Source organism: Rattus rattus, chromosome 10, assembly GCF_011064425.1.
Source record: "Rattus rattus isolate New Zealand chromosome 10, Rrattus_CSIRO_v1, whole genome shotgun sequence".
Classification (NCBI taxonomy): Eukaryota; Metazoa; Chordata; class Mammalia; order Rodentia; family Muridae; genus Rattus; species Rattus rattus.
Window position 1 is genome coordinate 20,494,321 of NC_046163.1, and position 23,015 is coordinate 20,517,335.

At 37.2% G+C, this 23,015-nt stretch overlaps 2 protein-coding genes across 2 annotated transcripts in view; both read left to right on the plus strand.

The window, feature by feature from the left end:
• The window catches only part of LOC116911124 (potassium channel subfamily T member 2-like), a 30,739-nt gene extending 19,560 nt beyond the window's left edge, over positions 1 to 11,179 (plus strand). Inside the window, exon 5 of the mRNA XM_032914971.1 lies at positions 11,042 to 11,179. Within this exon, the coding sequence (XP_032770862.1) occupies positions 11,042 to 11,161 (120 nt within the window). The 3' untranslated portion in view covers positions 11,162 to 11,179. The remainder of the gene's footprint in view (positions 1 to 11,041) is intronic.
• Positions 11,180 to 11,890: 711 nt separating this feature from the next.
• Kcnt2 (potassium sodium-activated channel subfamily T member 2) overlaps positions 11,891 to 23,015 on the plus strand; it is a 267,014-nt gene continuing 255,889 nt past the window's right edge. The window contains exons 1-3 of the mRNA XM_032915567.1: positions 11,891 to 11,932; positions 12,185 to 12,289; positions 21,000 to 21,094. Of these exons, the coding sequence (XP_032771458.1) occupies positions 11,891 to 11,932; positions 12,185 to 12,289; positions 21,000 to 21,094 (242 nt within the window). The remainder of the gene's footprint in view (positions 11,933 to 12,184; positions 12,290 to 20,999; positions 21,095 to 23,015) is intronic.

Sequence of the window (23,015 nt, forward strand, 5' to 3'; positions counted from 1 at the left end):
TGAGGCAGTGGAATGGTCCTCATTTTTATTGTTCTCAATTTCTCTTCTTAATTTATTTAAAAAAGCAGAAAACAATTATATCTTTTCATAGTTATTTTAATAAATTATTTTAATTAGTGGTGAAGTTCACTTTGGTTAACACAGTTTATCAAGTATTTGTGGAGTGCTCCTGTTTAATGACCTCTACCCTTCACAGCTCTTTTCTCAATGGGTTTACAGTCTAGACAGTGGCATGATTGGAGAAACTATACAGAAAAGTACAATGTAAATGAGAAAGTAAGAAGCAGTATACATAAGTGTGGTGGGTTGTGTCTTAGGATAAACAGTCTTCAATAATAGTCTGAGCCCATGTATCAGTGATTTTAATAAAGCAACGTGAAAAGACATGTACACTAGGATTGATAAATTAGCCAAGAATTACTTATAATAATATGTATATGAAGCAGAATGACAAATGATTATATTTGGTTAAAATATGGATACCTTGTATGGCAACATAGAGGGGGAAATTATCAGAACCTATGGGTAACACAACTCTAAAACACATCTCTTAGTAAAGACCATGTGTTTGGTTGTCAAACAAAACAGGATGAAGAAAAAAAGCAATAGTGAGTTTGGGGATGGTTCTTCACTACTATGATTATAAGTTTTAGAGGTAGAAACAGACTAAAGAAATCAAGGCATTCACAAATGCATTGCAAGTGTGAAATCAGCCCGAGCTTCATGAGGCTCTGTCCAAAGAACAAAAAGAAACAAGTCAAAAAAAAAAAAAAACCCAAAAAAGCCAAAGCAACAATAATAACAACAACAAAACCAATTCAATCAAACAAACAACCAAATAGACAAAAATCCAACCTAATCAAAAGATTAAAAGGACTGTTAGAGAGAATTAAGCTAGGTCAATTAAATTGTAGTACCTGGTGAAAACTTATGAAGGCAGAAGGTAAATAAATGACCATCTGATTGGTTTTGATCAGTGATTCAAAGAAAACTAAAATGTCATTCTAAAAAGCTTTTGAATTGAGATTACTGGAAACAATGTAAGAAAAATGTTGAAATTATTGTACAAGAGAAAATAGTCAATATAGTATATAGATAGAATAGAATTGGCTTTGGAGACAGTGCATGGTGTTGGTCAGAGGCATGATGTGAAAACAATTAAGAGTGAGGACTAAGAACTAGAGGATTGATTAAAACTCTAAGCTCATGATCACAGCGATGCCAAAGGGATCAGGAAATTCTCATGCCAAGAGTCAACATGAAAGTAGCAGTCATGGATTTAAAAGGAAGAGTTGATAACCTTGTATGATTTAGAGCGTATTCACAACAACTGCAAGACAGATAAGACATAAGTGTAGAAAGTATTAATTTTTCTTAGTGTCACACATAGTATACATAAGTATATATAAGTATACAAGGGCATAATTTAGAAGAATAATTGTCTCCTAGCCAATTAATTTCCCAATTTTCAAGGTGAAATTACCTTTCAATCCTACGTTTTGATAAAGTATTATTTACAAACTTAATGTTTTTTTTAGGTCAATCTTATTTCTATTTTAATTTTCATTAGTCTTATCTAAAATACCTAGAAGATTGCATCATTTTCCGAAAGGGTAAGTCTGATGAATAAAAATCTATAGAAATAAATTACTAAGCATTAGATTAGAGATACTTTTTAAAAATTACTTTTATTTATTTATTTTTTTACACTCCAGTAAACCAGTCTCAATGGAGCACTATCAAGAGTAAACTTTATTTAACCTAGTATGTTGGCTGGCTGGGGCAGAAACCTTCTAGAAGCAGTTTGTGACTTAGGGATGGTTTTTTGATGATGGACACTATCTACATTGCTTCAGTAGATAAAATATAAGGATAAAGTGTGGTGGAAGAAGAAATGTCATGGAAAGTAATGAAAGCCAGACAAGGAAACTGAGATATTGATACTAAATGGGAGAAGAAAGCTGAAAGTCACATGTATTTAAATTACTTAGAACATACTATCCCAGTGATATTCTGTATTGACAGAGGCAGATAATTTTAATAATACATGTCTTCTGTAAGAGAATGTGAACTATAGGTTTGTCCTGATCAATAGACAACTCAAGGATTTACAACTCCCTAAAGTGCAAATTATACATGTTAGGATTTTCTTGTATGTGGAAGGCATATGAGGTTTATATTTAACTAATTATAAATGCAGGCTTTTTGGATAAATGAGTCATATCCCTTTCACTTATGAATGCTTATTTGCAGAAACACAACAGCTAGATATTAATATTCATTTGTAAAAGTATTTCCTTCATATTTCAATGAAAGTTATTATAATATTTTTCTGCTTTGCTAAAAGGCTTAGAGAAGTTGTTTAAAATATACGAAGATATTCAGAATAATTTTCCATTTCTGTTATATGATGACCTTCATAATAAATTACTTCCTATCATTAGCATTATAAGGCTTAGCATACAGGACTTGGTGATATATAATATTTCTTCTCTGACCCCATAAACTTTAATGGCTAGCTGGAGGAGAATTAGATGTTACAGTCTAAGAAGTTATAATGGAAATAGAAAGGATTAAAATAATTTGTGACTCTAGAATAAATTTCTATTAAGTATCTTCTTTTCCTGTCATAATCTTAGTCAAATACATGAACTATTTTGAGATAGCCAGCACAGTGTTGAGTAACTTTTTTGCAATAAATCAATTAAAATATTATACCAATTAATGGCCTATTAATAAGGATCTAAAATATGTTCCTTTGTACAAACCAGGACTTTTAAAAACTAGAAGATACACTTGCAAAACATTATTTAATTGCATGACAGAATTTACCTAATCCTCTAATTATTTCATGCCAAAACATCTACAATATTACTGTGAATATTCAGTTCTATACACTTCTCATATATATTTGTATAAATAGTTACCTATATATTAATATTTAAAAAACATACGATGTCAAAGAAATATTTATACTCCCAACATCATTCTAAAATAAGAACAAAATTTTTTAAAATAAAAAAATGTTTAATGTTTCATGGAGATAGAAAAGAAAATTAGTGAAATTTTAAAGTGCATTTGGATATTAGTACACTATAAATTAAAAGTCCATCACAAGATGAATCTTATTTAGAAGTGTAGTCTGTGTTCGTTAATATTTGTAGCTGCTTGGCATTACAAAATAATTGCCCAACACTAAATTTCTTGTTCTTCTGGCACCTTAAATACCCTCTACGTCTTTGTCGAATGCTTTCAAAATGGAACTCTACTTATACAGACATATTAAGTACATCAAGGGGAAGCAGAGGCAAACATCAGCACAGTTTTCAAACCTCTAAAAACAAAAATTCACACACAGAAAAGCTTTTGTTAAGTCTATGACTTTTCGTTTTTGATTACTCTAATAAGCATTAATTATGAGATGTATATCACCATAATAATTTATTTAATAAAATGCTAAAGCACTTTTTAGATGGTAACAAGTATACCTAAAAACTTTGAATTGATAGCCATGCCTTAACCTTTGATATTTACATATTGCTAACCATTCATTTAGTGCTATAAGTATTTGAAATCGAATCAAAGAACATACACTATCAGGTTCTCTCATTATGAAAGTTAAGCATTATTGTTTTTTTAATTTTTTATTAGCTATATTTCTTTACTTACATTTCAAAGGTTATTCCTCTTCCCGGTTTCCTGTCCATAAGCCCCCATTCCCTCACCTCCCCCTCCCCCATACAGGTATTCCCCCTATACATCCCTCTTATTGTCCCCCCCCAATATTCTCCTGCACTGGGGGTCCAACCTTGGCAGGACCAAAGGCTTTCCCTTCCACTGGTGCCCCAACAAGGCTATTCTCTGCTACATATGCAGATGGATCTCTGGGTCAGTTCATAAGATTGATGAAGCTAAAAAATGCGTGCTGAAAGGGACCAGATATAGATCTCTCCTGAGAGACACTTCCAGAGCATGTCCAATACAGAGGTCAATGCTAGCAGCAAATCACCGAACTGAGACTAGGACCCCCTTGGGGAGAATTAGAGGAAGTATTGAAAGAGTTGAAGGAGCTTGCAACCTCATAAAATCAACAATGCCAACCAACCAGAGCTTCCAAGGCATTATTACTTTTTTAATTCCTTAAGAAAAAAATGTTTTTTTCCTTTAATTCCTTTATTCACTATTTTTATCTTTTGAAAGTCATGTTTTAATATACATTCCAGTTGTTGCCCCCCTTAGTCCCATCCTGACATAGTTATTGATCCCATTCCATTCCTCCTTCCCCTTGACTCCATCAGGGTGCCCTCATCACCGGGCCCCTCTTCCCTGGGACTTACTTCCTCTGGAGCAGCATGCCTCTCGAGAAATAAATGCATCTATTTCCACTGAGGCCAGACCAGGCAGACCTCTGCTATATATGCGTCAGGAGCCACAGACCAGCCCATGTATGCTACCTGGTTGGTGGCTCAGTCTCTGGGTGTTTCCTAAAGTCTGGGTTAGTTGAATCTACTGGTCTTCTATGAGATTGCCCTCCCTTTCAGTTCTTTAATCCTTCCTCTAATTCAACCATGGGGTCCCCAACTTTAGTCCAGTGGTTTTGTGTAGGTTTCTGCCTGTGTCTCAGTCAGCTGCAGGTAGAGCCTCTCAGAGGACAGCCTTGTCAGGATCCAATCTCTAAACTCCCTGGGGTCTTCAGTCTCTTGAGAGTTAGGTACATCTTTGCTGCCTGGTTGGTGATCCAGTGTCTGAGAGATCGCAGGGATCCAGCTTAATTGAGACTGCTGGTCCTCCTACTGGGTCTCCCTCCTCCTCATCTCTCCCAGCTTTCTTCTAATTCAACCTCAGGCGTCATCAACTTCTGTCCATTGGTTGGGTACAAATATCTGCATCTGACACTTTCAGCTTCTTGGGTCTTTCGGAGGGCAGTCATGATAGGTCCCTTTTTGTGAGCACTCCATATCCTCAGTAATAGTGTCAGGCCTTGCGGCCTCTCCTAAAATGTTTAACTCACACACTCAAGGCTCATGAAATATTGCAGATATGAAGGATGAGGGAGAAAGATTGTAATAGACAGAAGATCAGGGACTTTGCTGTGAGATTGTGTCTCCTAGTAATATCAGAAACTGTGACAATAAATTCTCACTATCAAGAATACCTATATATAAACTGAACAAGAGGGTACCAAATCACATATGGAAAGCTCACAAGGCTTCAACTCTGTGCAGTTAACTATAGGAAATTGAGGAAAAGAGAGCAGGAGCAGGAGAGGTGGTCCTCCTCAGGGAAGAGAACTCCAATTGGTTGTCCACAGCTAAACCATCATACATACAAAAGTAACATTATATGGACTCACCAGGTTATATTAAGAAATTTATGTGTACATACAAATAGTTATATGCTTGCAGTAACAATTGAAGAAAGAAAAGACCATGAATTTGGAGAGTGCAGAGGACTATATTCAATGGATTGGAGGGAGGAAAGGGAAGAGAGAAAAGTAATCAATATACAATTTCAAAAACAAAAATTCCCACAAAAATATAATTTTTACGTATAATTCCTAGGTTCCTACTGGGCTTTGCACGAACTAAATTGCCATATTTCTGCAACATTTATCTTGGTGATAATTCTAGTACATTTTCTGTCATGTATTTTATTACAGTATGACTAAGGATCGATATACCAATATTACCCATGGTAATTGAAATGGATGGAATAAAATTTCTTTACATCTTATTGAATTCCACCAGTAAGAGTAATTCTACACAGGTTGAAGCGATAGCAAATTATCCCTTAGGAGGGCCAATAGCTTTTGCTTCTAATGTGGAAGTGAAATTAAATGAAATGTGTATGTGATATGATTTTGACAGGCTCTTTGCTTGTCTTTGGGTATGGCCTAGAGTTTGCTGCACAGTGGCATTCCATCAGTACGTGTTCTCTTTGTTCATCATAATTCAATTTGTCCTGTGGATTCTTATGATGCAGGTCCGCTAGGAATTCCTAATGGCTAGTGGAACTCGTGGACACTTCTCCTATTTATTTATAATAACTATTTTAGGCAAGATAATTTATGTATGCATCACTTAGTTCAGGAGATAACCTGAGACCTGAGAATCCAGCAAACTGAATATAACTGAAAATACATGGTTTATTTTTAGCCATAACCCATTATTCCTCTATACAGATGACTATGAAAATTAGTCTTCAGTGCGAAGTTCATCCAGTTGTTGCTGCTTCTTGCAGGCACGCGCATGCGCTTGCGCGCACACACACACACACTCACAAGCACACACACACACACACACACACACACACACACACACACACACACACACACACACACACACACACACGCACTCACACCATGCAACTCATGCTCCTCAACATAGACACAATGAATCAGCCATCATGTGGTTGGCATAATGTCTTTATTTAAGTACTGCATCTTTTGAAGCACTTGTGTGAGGAATAAATCAAAATGTCCTGACCTGTGGTGTGTTGACTCTCACTGTGTGTGGTTTAAGTTTTACTCTAATGTGCTAGCTATATCAAAGTGTTTTGTGGGGGCCATGTCTTTCCTCAAGGGGCTGTGGTGACGAGGTGATGCAAGAATGAGAAAGGAAATGAAACAAAAGAAAAATACAACTCAAATCATTTAAAATAGAAAATGGCGTCAGGAAGGAAGGCCACTTAAAGACTTGATACAAAGCCACACACTATGCCACATCTTATGGATCAAATTTATTTGGGAAATGGAATAACCTTAAGAAGATGGAGGGTAGAAAGTTAGGGAGATGGCTCAGAGGTTAAGAATACTTGCTGTTCTTCCAGAAAGCCATTTGTTTGGTTTCTATCACCCAAGTCATGAGTCCCACATAATCTCTGTAACTTCCACTGCAGAAAATCTAGTGCTTGTGTTCTCCATGGGCACCCACACTCAACTGCAGACACCCACACGCAGGCATATACATACGTAATTGAAACTAAGGTAAAAAACAAAATAAGGTTAGAGCGCTCATATCCAACTAGGATAGTGCATTTCCATTATAACAGTACTTTTCCTTGTTAAAGTGTGTGAATAGTTGGAGTTTTGAAGGGAGTGGAGTGAAGATATACTTGATCAGCACATTGGCAATGTATGTTTGGTAATATAATGCAGGTATAGACAGTGTAGATAAATTTCAGAGGGACATGATTGTATGCACAGCCACTAATAAGAGGTTTAGCATTAAATGAAAATAAACGAAACGTGAACTTGAAAATTCTAATGCTTTATTTGCAAATAATTGTCTTGTTTATAGAGTATGTTCATGTGGTATGGGAAAGGGTGATGTAATAGGATTGTTAAAGATACTTGATTTACTAGAACAGAGCTCAATCAGGAATAAGACACAAATTTGGCCTTCAGTATTTTGCATTTAGGATTTTAAGACCTCAGTATGGACTAGTGGTTTAAGTGTTTGACCTGAGTCAGAATTCCAAAGACGGGGTATTGATCTGGGCTAGAAAGAAAATGTCTGAAAGTCAGAGGTTACTAATGACTTTAAGTTGTAGATGGAGCTTAGATAAAAGTCCTTACATGAAGATAGGAAATTTTAAATCTCTCTTGCCCCGACCCGCAGGGCAGTTGACCAGGGTCTGGGGTCCACCTAGGAGAGAATGGGGACAAGAGACGCAAAAACGGACAGCAAGTTAAGAAGTCTGATCAAGCTGACAATTTTTAATTTTTCTCAGGCTGAAGATATACTGGTAGAAGCAAAATGTGGGGAGGGGGTTGGGTGACCACAAAGAATGGACCTGGCTTGATAACCCAGGATATTGGCTGATGAAATCGGTCAAGCGGGGAACAGCAGGGTGGGTTGTTAATGACCTGACCACCAGTGCCTGACCACCGGTACTCAGTGATCTGACACCTAGATTTATGTTATCTATTGAATTTACGTAGAGCTGCAGGTGCTGCTTTGATCTAACCTAAGGCTATTGCTTTTTGTTCTATCATAAGGCTAAAATATAATTGCTTTTTAACCTGAAGACTATTGCTTATTATTCTAGCATAAGGCTAGAACACAATTGCTTTTTAACTTGAAGGCTGCTTTCGCCATCTCAAGGCTGCTCCCAACATCTCTTCTAGAAAATCACTGTTGAAATTTATTTTCATGTCTGGCGATTTGCATTTACCTACATTTGGGGAAGCTTTCAATTATAGACTTCTTTCAGGGTTTTCAGGGTAGGTTATTAACAAGATATATATATATATATATATATATATATATATATATATATATATACTTCAGTTAAAAAATAAATCATTGCATTAAAGAAAGGAGAGAATGTAAAAACACTTGTGATTCATTTGTTTGCTTTTGTACTTACTTTAGCCCCAGGAAGTATGTAAATAAGTGCAGTCAGTTCATGCTACACACTCTTTGTGGGAGAAATGCATCCTATCCAAAGGACAAAACTGTGAGCCATATTCCACAAGTATAAAAAGACTGGCAGCTCCAGGGAGTTGTAAAATGTAATATGGATGAATTGGTGGGTGATTTTATAATGGAGAAAGGAGCACACTACAGACTAAACTGGTATTTAGAGTTAAAATTGTAAATCTCCTTGTTATAGCTTCAGGCTAGGATTTCATTCTCTAGACAGTGGAAACAGAGATTTAGAATGAACCCTGTACCCTAAAATGAAAGATAACTCAGAAATAAATCCAGTCAAATCAGAAGGCTGTTTCAAGACACCTTTAACGGTTCAAGGGGAAAAAATCATTAAACAATAAATTGTGTATTAAACTGCATGAATGTTAGGAGATAATTGACCATGAACTAAGTTTATCTAGGATTTCACAGGACAATTACTGGACGAGTAATAGTAATTGTTTGTGTACTGATAGAAAAAATTAATCTGTGAAGTAAAACTATATCCTGCCATCAGGAAAATAAGTTAAAACTGAAGTGGTTGAGAGGTCTGAATCAGTATTACTATAGAAAATCTGATCATCATATACTACCCAAGGTCCATGCGTCCTCATTCTGGTTCATTGGACAGAATAAGGAATTTTTTTTTGATTCTTTTTTTTTCGGAGCTGGGGACCGAACCCAGGGCCTTGCGCTTCCTAGGCAAGCGCTCTACCACTGAGCTAAACCCCCAACCCCCCAGAATAAAGAATTTATATATAACTGTGTAAGGCAAGGGGCGTGTGTATTGTCCTCAGGTCAGATACTCCCTTATCACGGTTCTCTTTCTCACTTCCATTTCCATTCTGTTTGATACCAACTTAATTGGTACCCCAGGACAGAAGAAAGCCAAGAGGGAACTGTATCTCCATTTGTATCTGGTATGACATCCTTTGGAGTGAGAAGGATAAGTTCTTCCTCACTCTCTATGTCAGCTTCCATGCTCCTGTTTGGGCTTTGGGCTGCAAGTCCTTCATGCGGTGGTTCAGGCTTTCTTCTCAGGGTCTGGTAAAGAGGTGGGCTCCTGTGATCCCCATCTGTTCCAGTCCTCTGTGACCCGAATCACAGACTTTTTGAGGGTAAACCTCTTTCTCCATTTAGCTATTGCCTTATTATTAAAGGAACTGGGGCTGGTTCTTAGCCTAGCCCTCATTTCCTTTGCTTTCCTCATTTTTTCTCATGTTTTAGGCATGGGCTAAATATAGCCCCAAGTCTGCATGAAGCTAAGTGATTCCTTTGAGTCCTTTTCACTTAGACTGAAACTCTGAGAAAGGTATCATTTAACATTCTATCCAGAAAAGTTCTTTATTTGCTCCCATTCCCCAGCTTCTCCTTGCTGTACTACCTTGGACATAACAGGACAGACATTTTTAACATCTTAGCACCAAGTAGATGATGTAACACAATGCTTTGGGGATATAGGCAAACTCATACCACTGTAATGTAATGAAATATTGAACCCTCAAGGAATAGTGACAACTTTCCATTTACATCTAGTGTTATATGGTAGGTGGAACATGTAGGCAATCTAGATTCTCCAGTGCATGGATCTCTTCATACATTAAATTGTTTGACGGCATTCTGAGGATTTGCTATGCAATATCGAATTGGTCTGTAAACTAGGTATTTCACAAAGGAAAAGGTGACTCTGTCATACTGGCCTGAAAGTTCTGTTATTTCTGCTTTTTTTTTTTTGACTTAGTCAAGGTCCCTCTGTTGGTTCATATTCCAGTAAGGGGATGAGCATCAGAAAATGCACTGTTGAGACAGGAAGTCAGGGATATTCACATCACAAAGTTGCTCTTATTGTGAAAACTCTGCCCCGCTGGAACTCACTGAGATCCCCTTCAAATTTAATCCTCCTTACCCAAGGCTTGACTCATTTCCCCCTTAAGGATCTGCATGTAGGAGCCACCTTCCAGTATGAGGTAGGCGTATTCAGACCATACCCAGACCTTAAATATCAAGGTGACCTCAATGGGTACCTTTGTCATCTGCAAAATAACAAAGATTTGCACAACATCAAGATCTGTGTTTTAATGTTGTCCTAGCCTTTCTTGAAAGTATTAAGAGGCCCCATATGTTCATAATTCACTGGGCTCTGACAATTATGTAATCAGTCCCTATTAATTTCACAGTGGGAATTGGGAAAATAGAATATATGTGATTAAATGATGCTTTAATATAGATTCAATTAAAAAAGAACTAATACCAGTTAACAAACTTATAACTAGATTTATAAAAGACCTGAGATACCTTACAGCGAGCTAGTATACTTGCGATAGTGGAAAGAAATAGTGGCAATTTAGCCTAAGGTCTTGTTAGAGTACTTTAGTTATTAGTAATTTGTTTTTGAGACTATTATAGAATAAATGTTATATGCATTATGCCTGCTGGGCTTTGGATATTTACTTTAGTTCTAACATTACAAAACTAAAGCACACTATTCTGTTAAAATTAGTTTATAATTCATTGCTACATTCATATACAGATTCAGTAATATGTTAACAAAAGTGTTGTTATTCCTAGAGAAATTCTGAGTCCTGTTACTTCTCTGACACTTGCTTTTATTCAACCTTTATTTATAGGGGAATATCTGGGAGCAGATTTTACGAATTCCATTCATCTTAGAAATAATCAATGCAGTTCCCTTCATCATCTCAGTAAGTATCAACATCTTCAAAAGGATTATTTGTCATTTGGGGTAAATACATTCTCAACTTCTAAATACCTCTAGATAATATACGCTAAAAAGCATGGATTCAGACATTGTATAGAACCTGTCTCCTACAAAAGAATAAAGGTGACATGAAGACTCGATTGAAGGGGTAAGGGAAATCTAGTATGTTTCAGTACAATAGCAAAATGAAACCTAGTGAAGAATTATACAGTGCAGAGGTATCATTTGAACAAAGGCCAGTATTGTTTAAAGATCCTCAAAATTACATTACTTATATTGTGGAAGTTTATAGATAGAAACTCAGAGTATGAGCTCTTTCCCACAGTTTTCATACCGAGAGCTCTTTCATATCTAGTTCATCTATGGAATTTACTCAGTTGAGTTCTTCTCTAGAGCCAAATAGCCAGCTCCTCAGAGTACTCAGTTTCCCTTGCAATAATCCCATGTTAGTCATTCTGTCCCACTGCTGTCCATTATGTATGTAAACCTAAGGATCTCACTGGTAAAATTAGGTTCTGGTATCAATTTGGTACAGTAATGATTTTTAAAATTAGGGGTGTTTAGACTTTACTTTAAAAAAAAAAAGAAAAGAAGACATTATTGTGTGTAGTTGCACTTCACTTCTTATATTTTACTTTGAGTGACTTTTCTACAGAGAGAGCCGGATCTAGATTCAACGAGAAGCTGACTAAATATAAACAAAAAAGTGACTGCAGCTTCTCTACATCATTTAAATTGGTTGCACCTTAAGACAGCGATGCGCTATGAAAGACAGCCCTGTACCTCTTTACCACCTCAGGTAGAGAATAAGACATGCTAAGACTTAACAATAGAGCCAGCATAGTCATGTCTGACATCTGTGAAACCTCTTACTTTATGTGCCTGTCCTAATTTCCCACAGAAAGACTCTAGCAATGAAAGACTGTTCATTATGGTTGATTAGTATTTGGTGCTATTTTAAATCTTTTCTTTGTTTTATTAACCTTAATGCTGCTTCATGCTTCTTCTTAATCTGCCTGATATGATTTCTTTCTGTGAGATAGAAGTTTAGGGTATTTTGCTTATTTTTCAGATATTCTGGCCTACATTAAGAAATCTATTTGTTCCAGTTTTTCTAAATTGTTGGCTTGCCAAACATGCCTTGGAAAATATGATTGTAAGTAATAAGTAATGGGTAGTAGAGTTTAAAGAAAGAATATGTTTCTGTCTCCTCTGTTTTACTTATGCTCAATGTTTTCAGTACAAAGAGAAGGCTGTTTGGCCTCCAATCTTGTCCTTCGACTTTCTATCTTCTCCTGGGAATTTGCATAATATGCAGAATTTGTTCAGTTACAAGGTCACTGAAATTTCAAGTGTTTTCGTTTTTAAAGTTTCACCATAATTCACGGTTTTAAATAGTTTTACTTATATATTTTCCGTTAAACTACTGTTACATACTTATTGTACTGCATAGCATACATAGTTAAATATGTACATAGTCAATAAAAATTAAGTGTTGAATCTACTATATTCTAGTAAGATGCAAAATCTGTCACATGCCTGGATTCTGGAAGTATTCACTGGTTCAGTTATGAGTAAAAGAATTGGTTTGGGATTTGCTCTGATGTCACCGATTGAACACCTACCTGCTTTTTACACAGGTATGAGTGTTTGACCAATTTTTTGAAGAGCAGCATCCTCCACTTTTAAAACTACCTTTTTATGCATGTGCAGTTAATAGTTCATAAGCTTGAACATTTTTCCTTCTCACAGATTAGTGTTGACCTGAGGGGAAGTTCTTATGAGTAGGGGTTGAGAAGGAGAAATACACACGAAATTTCCACCTCTGCTGTAGTCAGAGTCTACATCGCAAAGGGATACACTTTGGAAAGTATCATTTATACCTATGACGTGAAAGCATTCTCCACAGTTTTCAGTACTTACAGACAGGACAGAAGGCATTTATCAATTTGTCATTCATTGTTCAAATTCTAATGAGTGTCTGAAATAAGCCACTTTGCTGTGTCCAGTATCCTATGAAAATCAATTTAAGGATTGGTTTATTTGGTTTACTGTTCCAAGGGACACAGTGCATCACATCATTGAGGGCATTGCAGCAACAGCAAAGAATGCTGATCAGGGAATCAAACAGTACACAGAAAGTGGGACCAGACATTAAAATCACACTGTTTGATCATGAGGGATGATCATTTTGATGTGTTCTTGGATTTGGCCACGAGAATTGTATTGAATATTTTTGTGTCTCTATTCATAAGGGAAATTGGTTCAAAGTTTTCTTTCTTTGTTGGGTCTTTGTGTGATTTAGGTATAAGCATAATTTTGGCTTCATAGAAGGAATTGGGTAGTGTTCTTTATGTTTCTATTTTGTGGAATAGTTTGGAGAGTGTTGGTATTAGGTCTTCTATGAGGGTCTGATAGAATTCTGCATTAAATCCATCTGGTCCTGGGCTTTTTTTTGAATTGCTTTTAATGGGAAACTTTTAATGACTTGCTTCTATATTTTTAGGAGTTATGGAATTGTTTAAATGGTTTATCTGATCCTGATTTAACTTTGATACCTGGTATCTGTCTAGAAAATTGTCCCTTTCATCCAGATTTTCCAATTTTGTTGTCCATTGCTTTTCAATACACCTCTATGATGCAGGTCACATGCTTTAGTCAGTACTGCTGAGGCAGTCTGCTGGTCAATCTTGCTAGTTTCTGAATGTTCCCTATTGTATTATTATTATTATTATTATTATTATTAGTAGTAGTAGTAGTAGTAGTAGTAGTAGTAGTAGTAGTAGTATTAGTAGTAGTAGTAGTGGTAGTATTACTATTACTATTATTATTATCATTATTTAAATTTTTTGCAGTCCAGTAATTATCTCCCTCCCAGTCTGCCCTCTGACTCTTCCTCATGCCATTCCTCCTCCCTGTTCCCAAGAGGATGTTCCCACCCCACTCCCAACCCCTGGGGCCTCTCAATAGATGCATCTTCTCTCACCGGGGCCAGACCAGTTATTCCTCTGCTTTATAGGTGTCAAGGGCCTCATATCAGTTAGTGTATGCTGCCTGGTTGGTGGCTGAGTGTCTGAGAGACCTCTGTGGTCCAGATTAGTTGAGACTCTTGGTCTTTCTATGAGGTCACCCTCCTCCTCACCTTCTCTCAGCTTTTTCCTAATTCAACCACAGGGGTCACCAGCTTCTTTCCTTTGGTTGCCTGTTAAGTATTTGCATCTGTCTCTTTCAGCTGCCTGTTGGGTCTCTTGGAGGACAACCATGTTAGGCTCCTGTCTGTAACCACAGCATAGCATCAGTAATAGTATAAGGCCTTGGAGCCTGTAATATTGTGCCAGCAAAGTGTAAAGCTAGTTCCTATGCACCTGATTTGAATGGAATCTGCCTATCTTAAATCCCACTTTCCCAGTAGCTTCACCTCTGACTGTTCATCCTTTGCCCCTTTTCTTCAGACCCAATGATCTTGTGTCTACTACTAGGTACCAGGAGGTAGTGACCACCAGAAGGCCTTCCAGAAATATTTGTTCGTTTTTCTCTAGTGTCTTTATATCTTTTACAAGTATGAATGGATTTGTCTTGCTTGGTTTAATTTGGAGTTTTCTTGAGTATTAGAATAGATATAGGTCATTGCCTGGATCTAAGAGTCTGTCATAGTGAATAGTAGTCATTTTTGAAATGAGTGCTTGAACAGACGTTTAAATGACATAACTTTATTTTCTAACTCTTGCCATTCAGAGTCTGCCTCGTCTGGGTGTCTGGGCCATATACATACAGCCACCAAACCCAGACAATATTGCTGATTCCAAGAAGTGCATGCTGACAGGAGCCTGATAGAGCTGTTTCCAGAGAGGCTCTGCCAGAGCATAACAAATACAGAGGCGAATGCTTGCAGCAAACCATTGAACTGAGAATAGGGTCCCCTTTGGAGGAGTTAGAGAAAGGACTGAAGGAGCTGAAGGGCTTGTAACCCATAAGTACAACAATAACAACCAACCAGAGCTCCCAGGACTAAACCACCATCCAAGGAGTACACTTGAACAGACCCATGGCTCCAGCTGTATATGTAGCAGATGATGGGCTTGCTGAGCACCAGAGGGAGGAGAAGCCCTTGGTCCTGTCAAAGCTGGATGTCCCAGTGTAGGGGAATATCATGGAGGACTGGGTGGTTGGGTGATGGAAAGGGGATAACATTTGAAATGTAAATAAAAAATATCCAATAAAACAAAACAATACAAAAAAAATCACACTGTTTACCACAGAGAACATCTTCCAGAGTTCTTGTAACTCTCTAAAACACTACCACCAGCTGAGCACCAAGTGTTCAAACACATAAGCGTTTGGGACATTTTATATTCATATCACAATATTATGTCTTTGGCACACTACATTTGCTCATGGCCTCCTCATAAGACGCCCCCCCAATTTTGTTTATATATAAAAAGTTTATGTTTGTTATAGTTCCAACACTGCTCAAATTCCAAACTCTTTTCTGAACTCCAAGGGAAGTGATCCACTGTAAGCCTCTGAAAAAAGTTAGGCACTTTTTTATTAGATATATTTCTTTACTTACATTTCAAATGTTATTCCCTTTCCCAGTTTCCTGTTCCTTTTCCTCCCCCATACGGGTATGCCCCCCCATCCATCCCCCTTACCTCTTCCCCTATAGTCCCCTGCACTGGGGGGGGGGTCCAACCTTGGCAGGACCAAGGTCTTCCCCTTCCACGGGTGCCCCAACAAGGCTATTCTCTGCTACATATGCAGTTGGAGCCCTGGGTCAGTCCATGTATATACAAAGTCAGACTAAATATTTCTGTATCCAACAGGTTACAACCATAACAAAAAGACATATTTACCAAAGTAAGACTAAACCTAGCAGGGAAAAGTTGAACTTCTGAGGCTTTATACGCAACACCCAAGGTTCATGCTGCAATTAGCTAGGTTCAAATAATAATCCTGATATCAATAGTCACTACCTTTAGCACACATAATCTCTTTCACATAAGTATGAAACATCAGTTGCTGGAAATGGCAGTTGGAGAGTGAGTGTCAAAGGAAAATCATAGCACATTTTCCCGCAGAGTGGAAAACTGACAAGGGAAAAGAAGCAAAGGAATGGGAAGCAGGGAAGTCTCAGGGCCTTGCGCTCCACACCATCAGAGGTAGCCATCCTGGATTACTCTTTACAGTCAAGTTCTTAAGAAGGCTGATGTCCAGCCAATCACCAGCAGCAGTAGGCCCAAAGGAGTCCTGACCAACCCTAAACCAGTGCTGACCCTATCCTCTAGACAGATGACCACTTTACCTCCAGTTATCCAATTGCAGGGATCCTCTGTTCCAGAACTCCCCTGAACAACCAGAACCTTCAGATCCCCTCTAGTCAATGATGTTAAAAACCTTTCAAATTCTGAATGTTTCCAAGCCCGAACTTACCACCTCTTGTTGGTTGTGTTATAAAGCTAGGCTCCCCTTTATAAAGGCATATTATAGCTGAGTGTAATGTTTCTGAAAGGGACTCTCCATGTAGATGGTCAGAAGAAGGTCTAGCTTTAATTCTCTAGACTATATTGGGATTGGGTATCTGTCTGGGGAAGGTCCGTTTGCTACATCAACACCCTTGCAATTGGACAAATTCCCAGTTTATTCAAAATGGATTATTCCCTCTGAATAGGCATGGTGGGGCCTGTTCAATGGAATTGACCCCTTGTGTGCATGGAGAATTTCTCAATTCCTTGACCCCAAGAGGGTTCTGTATTTTGACTCAATTAGTGCCCTGTCCTATTACCCAGAAGAAGCAGTGCTAAGAGCTTTAATAGGGCACATCAAGGGGGAAGTTATGAGACAGAAGAGAGAACCCATCTCTCTAACCTTAGCTTTAATTCTAGTGGCAGGACTAGCTGGAGCCTGTACTGGAATAGCTGCACTAACATTACAAAAGAATTATAATAGTTAAAGGCAGACATAAATGAGGACATTCGGCACCTAGAAAAATCCATCTTTCACTTGGAGTACAACGTGGACTTTCTCACTGAAGTAGTATTACAGAATAGGTGAGAACTTGACTTAATGTTCCTACATCAGGGAAGACTGTGTGCTGCTTTACATGAAAAGTGTTGTTTCTATGTCAACAATTCTGGGGTTATTCAAGAATCATTGGCCAAAGTTAGGGAAAATTTAGACAGATGCCAGAGGGAAAGGAAAGACTCCAAAAGTTGGTACCACTCACTATTTGATTTCTCCTCCTGGTTAATAACTCTTGTTTCCACTTTCCTGGGACCCTTAGTTATTCTTTTACTTCTCCTTACCTTTGAACAATGTATTATAAGCAGCCTTTTACAATATATTAAACAGAGATTGGAAACTATTCCAATGATGGTAATGAGGTCACATTATCATCAAATTAGTACAGACGACTTAGGCCCAAGATTGGCCTGTAAAGCCACTAGTAGAAGGGAGAGCTGAAGAGGCCAAAGTAGCAGGAAAAACTCCATCTTGCTCTCCAAACTCCATTTCAAGTTGCTTGTCCTCAGAGTGACACGGCCCCCACCCTTGGGCTCTGGAAAAGAGACTACAAAGTCCTTTCAACAGTTGAAAATAGACATAACAGCTGTGGCCAGTTCACAATAACACAATAGACTAGCACAATAACAGGAAAGAAAACACAAGTCGTTCCTAGGTCAAGATTCCCCTTTTAGATTTGTGGTCTCTTCTTGTGGTTTGAATAGATCTTATGCAGCAATCAATTTAAAGGCTAACATTCTTTTAACCATTTTTCCAAGCAAGTAATGCCAAGACTCGAAAGATCTGCTTGCGACTTTTCCCCTACATAAGCCCTAACCCCCTAGATCTGAGTATTACTTTAGTAACCTGTTGCATCAGGAAGATTTGTGACCAGAGTCCAAACTCAAAGACTCTCCTGTATTTGCATTGGAGTTGTGGTCCCTGGTGGTCTCTTGGAGTGGTGGAGTGGGGTTCTCACAATCTGGGCATAACATTTATATGTAGCACCTGGGGTTTGTGCTGTAGTTAGTTCAGTTCCAATAATAGTCTTGATATCAATAGATATTATTTGTAGCACACAAAACCTATTTCCTTTTTCTTGTGCTGGTCATTATATGTCTACTGTTTTTCTTAGCAGACTTCCTAGTGACTGGCCATCTTTAACATCCTGCTCTCTCCACTGTAATCTAGATCCTGCCTTCATTTCACAGTGGTCTCTCATGGACTCTTTGCAAGTACGCCATTCTTGTCATGTGTTTCAGGGCATCAGTATCTATTTAAAACAGAGTTTGAGATTATGGGGCACCTAAGTCTGGCATCTTTCATGCTTGCAAAACCAGAACCGCTTGATGAGGTTGCCAATTTGTGCCCCCTCCAAGCCGGGGAAGCAGCTGCTTTGTGTGCTGACCCCGGAGAAAGCCTTTGGTTGCTCTCTGTGGTTCTAATCTGTTTAGAAATTACAGCTGCTTTTTAGCAGCCTAGCCTTCAACTTTAAGTTCAGTTCTTTCACAATCAAATGACACATGAAAAAAATTCGTCCTTCTGCTCTAGTAGTTGGTCTTTCTCAACAAAATCTGTACAAGAACAGTCAATATTATGACAGTGTCACTGCCTGTATATTATCATGCCTTGAACTTTACTGTACTAAGTGTATTGGTCTATTAGTTTAAACTTAAGCCTCATTAAAATCATCAGAGCATAATCAACAGGCTTCTAGATGTGCTTTCACAATACCATATCAATGACCTCCATTCTTATTCTCTATAGAGTCCTTGTTCCCCTGTGAAGCTTTGTAATTTGAACCTCTGTTCTTTAACAGGACAACCAGAAAATCCCATTAAGTTCTGCTTTAAACATGTTAGAAGTTCTCAGGCCCAGAATTCAAGGCTGTCCCACATTAGGTTGTAAACTGGTACAATGCTATTACAAACACATTATATGATTTATCACAGTAAAAAACTTTATTTTTATTTTTCTTTATTTTGTTGTTATTATGATCAAATACCTAATACAAAATAGATTAATGAAAAGTTTATTTGGCTTATAGTTCCAGAAGCTATTTCACAAAGGTGTAGAAGTAATGGCAGGTGTTATATGATTTGTAACATTGTTTTTGTAGTCAGTAATCAAGGAGGGAACAGGAAATAGGATTAAGCTATAAGTCTCAATGTCTCAAGTGATTTAGTTCTTCAACAAGGATCAATGTTCTATGGATGCCACTACAGGGCTGGTCAGATGGATTCAGTGAGTGAAGACACCTACCATCAAGCTATAAAACTAGAGTCCTATCCATGTGGTTGAAGGAGAGACTGAACTCCTGCAAGTTGTCCTCCAACATTCACACAAGGTCCATGAAACATATGCATATGCACTTAGAGGGAGGCCATAGTATTCACATGCGCACACACATTCACACATACACTCTTAACAGACACAACATAAACATTTTAACTACAAGAATAAAGTTTCTACAACTTTTTGAGATTAGCAAATCAGCTAGAGACCAAATTTTGAAACACATGAGTCTTCACAGCAGACCTACTGAATAGTATGGGCATTTGATTTAATTTGATTTAATTTCTCTGCTAATGTTAAAAAAAGGTAATTTAGTTGCAAACTTTCCTTGAAAGTAATCACACAAATACATATTTATGACATGTATGGTATTGAATCTTGTGTGGGTAGAGTTTAATAGTATTGATTGCATTTCTTGGAAAAGTACACTCATTAGCATTAACACTTGCTTTTCATTCAGATGACCTTTAAGCAGACATTGTGGTAAAAGCTGTGCCTAGAGAATTATTAGAATAACATTTGAGCATTTACAGCAGATGATTGTTTCTAAATACTTATGTGAAGTAAGCCCACACTCCTCAGGAAAGCACATGGCCAATTGTAGCAAAGGGTGGGCAAACTTGGCCTGTGGACCAGCTCCTGCTGTCTTTTCCTGACACAAAGAATAACCATTTGACTGAATAAATTACTAATGAAAAAACTGCTCCCAGAATCAAATAAATCTTTGTGCATTGCTATGTAATTCGGTATTGGAAAAAATAGTCTCTCAAAGTCAGGAACTCTTAGTCAGCATTCCAGAGAAATAGACCATTTACAACATTAGCTTAGGACTACATGCCACTCCAGTCCTGGAGCTTTGCTTTTTCTCCTCTCTCTAGATGTTGAAGTTCTAATTGTTTTTCTGACCATTGCCTCCTTTGCTCTAAGATTCTAAATAATCAGACATGAAATTCTGGCTAATAAATATAGCTATTTCTTTTTATAACAGTCTTGAACAGTCTTGGTTTAATGCGCTCCAGAAAACTACAGTGACTAAACTGAGATCATTTTCTTAAGGGCATTCATTTTCTCACAGTTCGACAGTTATAATATGGATAAGAGTGAATTCTTAAAAATGTTGAGATTAACAGAAATTTGTGAAAAAATATTGAAGAATCATTATTATTGAAAGAAGTGTTTTTCTGTTTTCTTTTTAGTTTTGTCTTTGAGATGGCCTTTGGCTATGTAGCCCAACCTGTGTGTGAACTCAAGATTTCCCCTTTTTAGACTCTTGCATAATAAGGGTAGAGCCTACACCATCATACAGGGAATGGCAAGCCTGGGATTAATAACTGCAGCATGTTCTCTGTTTTCTTCAAAACAACTGAGCTGAAATTTAGCACTTTATTATTCTTCCCATATTCTAACTTTGTAATATGAATTACACCATTAGTTATTTCTAGATCCATGTAAAATGAAAATATACTACTAGGTTCATTTAAATATATAATATGTACAGTGGATATTTGATAATTAGTCTCAAGTGTTTTAGTATTTGTCAAAATTTATAATATGCTTCTTCTCTTTTATTCTAGAATGATCTTCATCGAGCCATTCAGCGTACACAGTCTGCAATGTTTAATCAAGTTCTGATTTTGATATCCACTTTACTATGCCTTATCTTCACTTGGTAAGACCATATATAGTTCTCTTATTTTTTAATATTTTTTTCATTTTTTATGGGAAATGATTATAAATCAGTTTCATCAATATTTGGCTATTATAAAGACATACTTTACTGTAATACCTTAAAATTTCGTCTACAGAAGTAAAATGAATTTTTTTCTTAGTTTTACAGACAAAACAAGAAAGCACATGTATCATGTGACTTTGGGATTTACTGAAACTTTGACATTTTCTCAAAGGTAAAGAGCTAAGTCACAAGGTTTTGGCCTATATGGCATGGTTGTCAGACTCCCATTTTCCCTTCAAATCTTTGACATACAGCAGCACCCTCCCTCTCTTTTCTTCAGAGTTGAAACATTCTTGAGGATATTCTTAATTATATCAGTCACCACATATACCTCTGTGTCTGCACAGTGTTTTACTGTGATACCTGCCGGAATGTACTGTTAGAGAAAGCCTTTTATAGGACTAAAGAGGAGAGCTAAAGAAAGAATCTTTTATATTCTGTGTGGACCCATCACCTATCAGTAAAACCCAGATGGCCTATTAGCTGAGGTGGGAACTAGAAGCTGGGACATCACATAGAGAAATAAGATTCTGAAAGAGAGTGAAGAGCGGGAGATTCACCCTGAACTCTGAGAAAGTTGGACATGTGAATCCAAGGAGAGGTAATCAACTATATGGCTACAATAAACAGAGACAGCAGACATAGACCAGAATACACAAGTTATAGAAGTTACAAGCTAGACAGGAAATGAGCCATAGCTTATGGCCTAGGAATTTATTCATAAATAGTTAAGTCTTGGAGTCATTACTTTGGGAACAAAGGAGTAGAGTAGAAGATCCTGTGGTTACAAAGCAATGGCAAGCCTCTTCGTGTTGCAATATGAGGCCTGGCACTTTGATTTATTATGACTTATTTTCTCTTTTGGAAGTCATACTTAACTTTGCAGAGTATTCCTGTGTGAAATGATTTATGTGAAATGTTTTGTGTTTGCAATCATGTGTATCCTTTGCAAGATGTAAAAAGGTCAAAAGTGAGTGGAGTAGTATCTGCTTTACAGGCGATTTATATGCTGCTTGTATCTGTAAGGTCCTTGGCCTTTTTAGAATGAGAAATATCTCATTTGGAGTTAGGAGCATTCAATCTATACATACACAGCTACATCTGCTAGATGCAAATGTGTATATGCAAACATAGGTGTGTGTGTGTGTGTGTGTGTGTGTGTGAGCTAATGATCTATTTTGTATTACTAGTATGTGGTTAATACTAAATTGATCATAAATATGTTTATTTTAGATTTCTGTGCTTTAAGAGGAATATATGTAACATTTCACTATAAAATTTTTACAGAATATTTTTAACCTTCACAAACACGATTTATGATTCTCTTGACAAATATATAACTGCATAAATAAAATCTATAGAAATGCTAAAAGTGATTCCATCACACAGTACTAAAAACTCTATTAAATTAGCTGATTTCTGAAGCAATGCCACTAAGAATTCTTTTTTTTTTTTTTTTCAGTGCAAAACCGAAATATATTTATTTCCCCCTTAGGAGATGTGGAGCCTTCATTTTCTCTTACTTTGCCTTGTGTTATTTCACTCCTCAAGTGTCTCCAATTTATCTTAACGCCCTATTTACTTCCTTTTTGTTCTTTTTTAAAATTTTATTAATTAATTAATTAATTAATTAATTAATTAATTTTTACACTCTAGATTTAATTCCCCTCTTGGACTACCCAATAACAGTTCTACATCCCATAATTCCTCCTCGCGCTCCTCCCCACCCCTGTGTCTCTACAAGGATGTCCCCACCCAACCCACCCCAACCACACCACCAGTCCTCTAAATTTCCTGGGATCTCCAGTCTCTTGAGCGTTAGGTACATCTTCTCTGACAGAAACCCAGATCCTGGAAT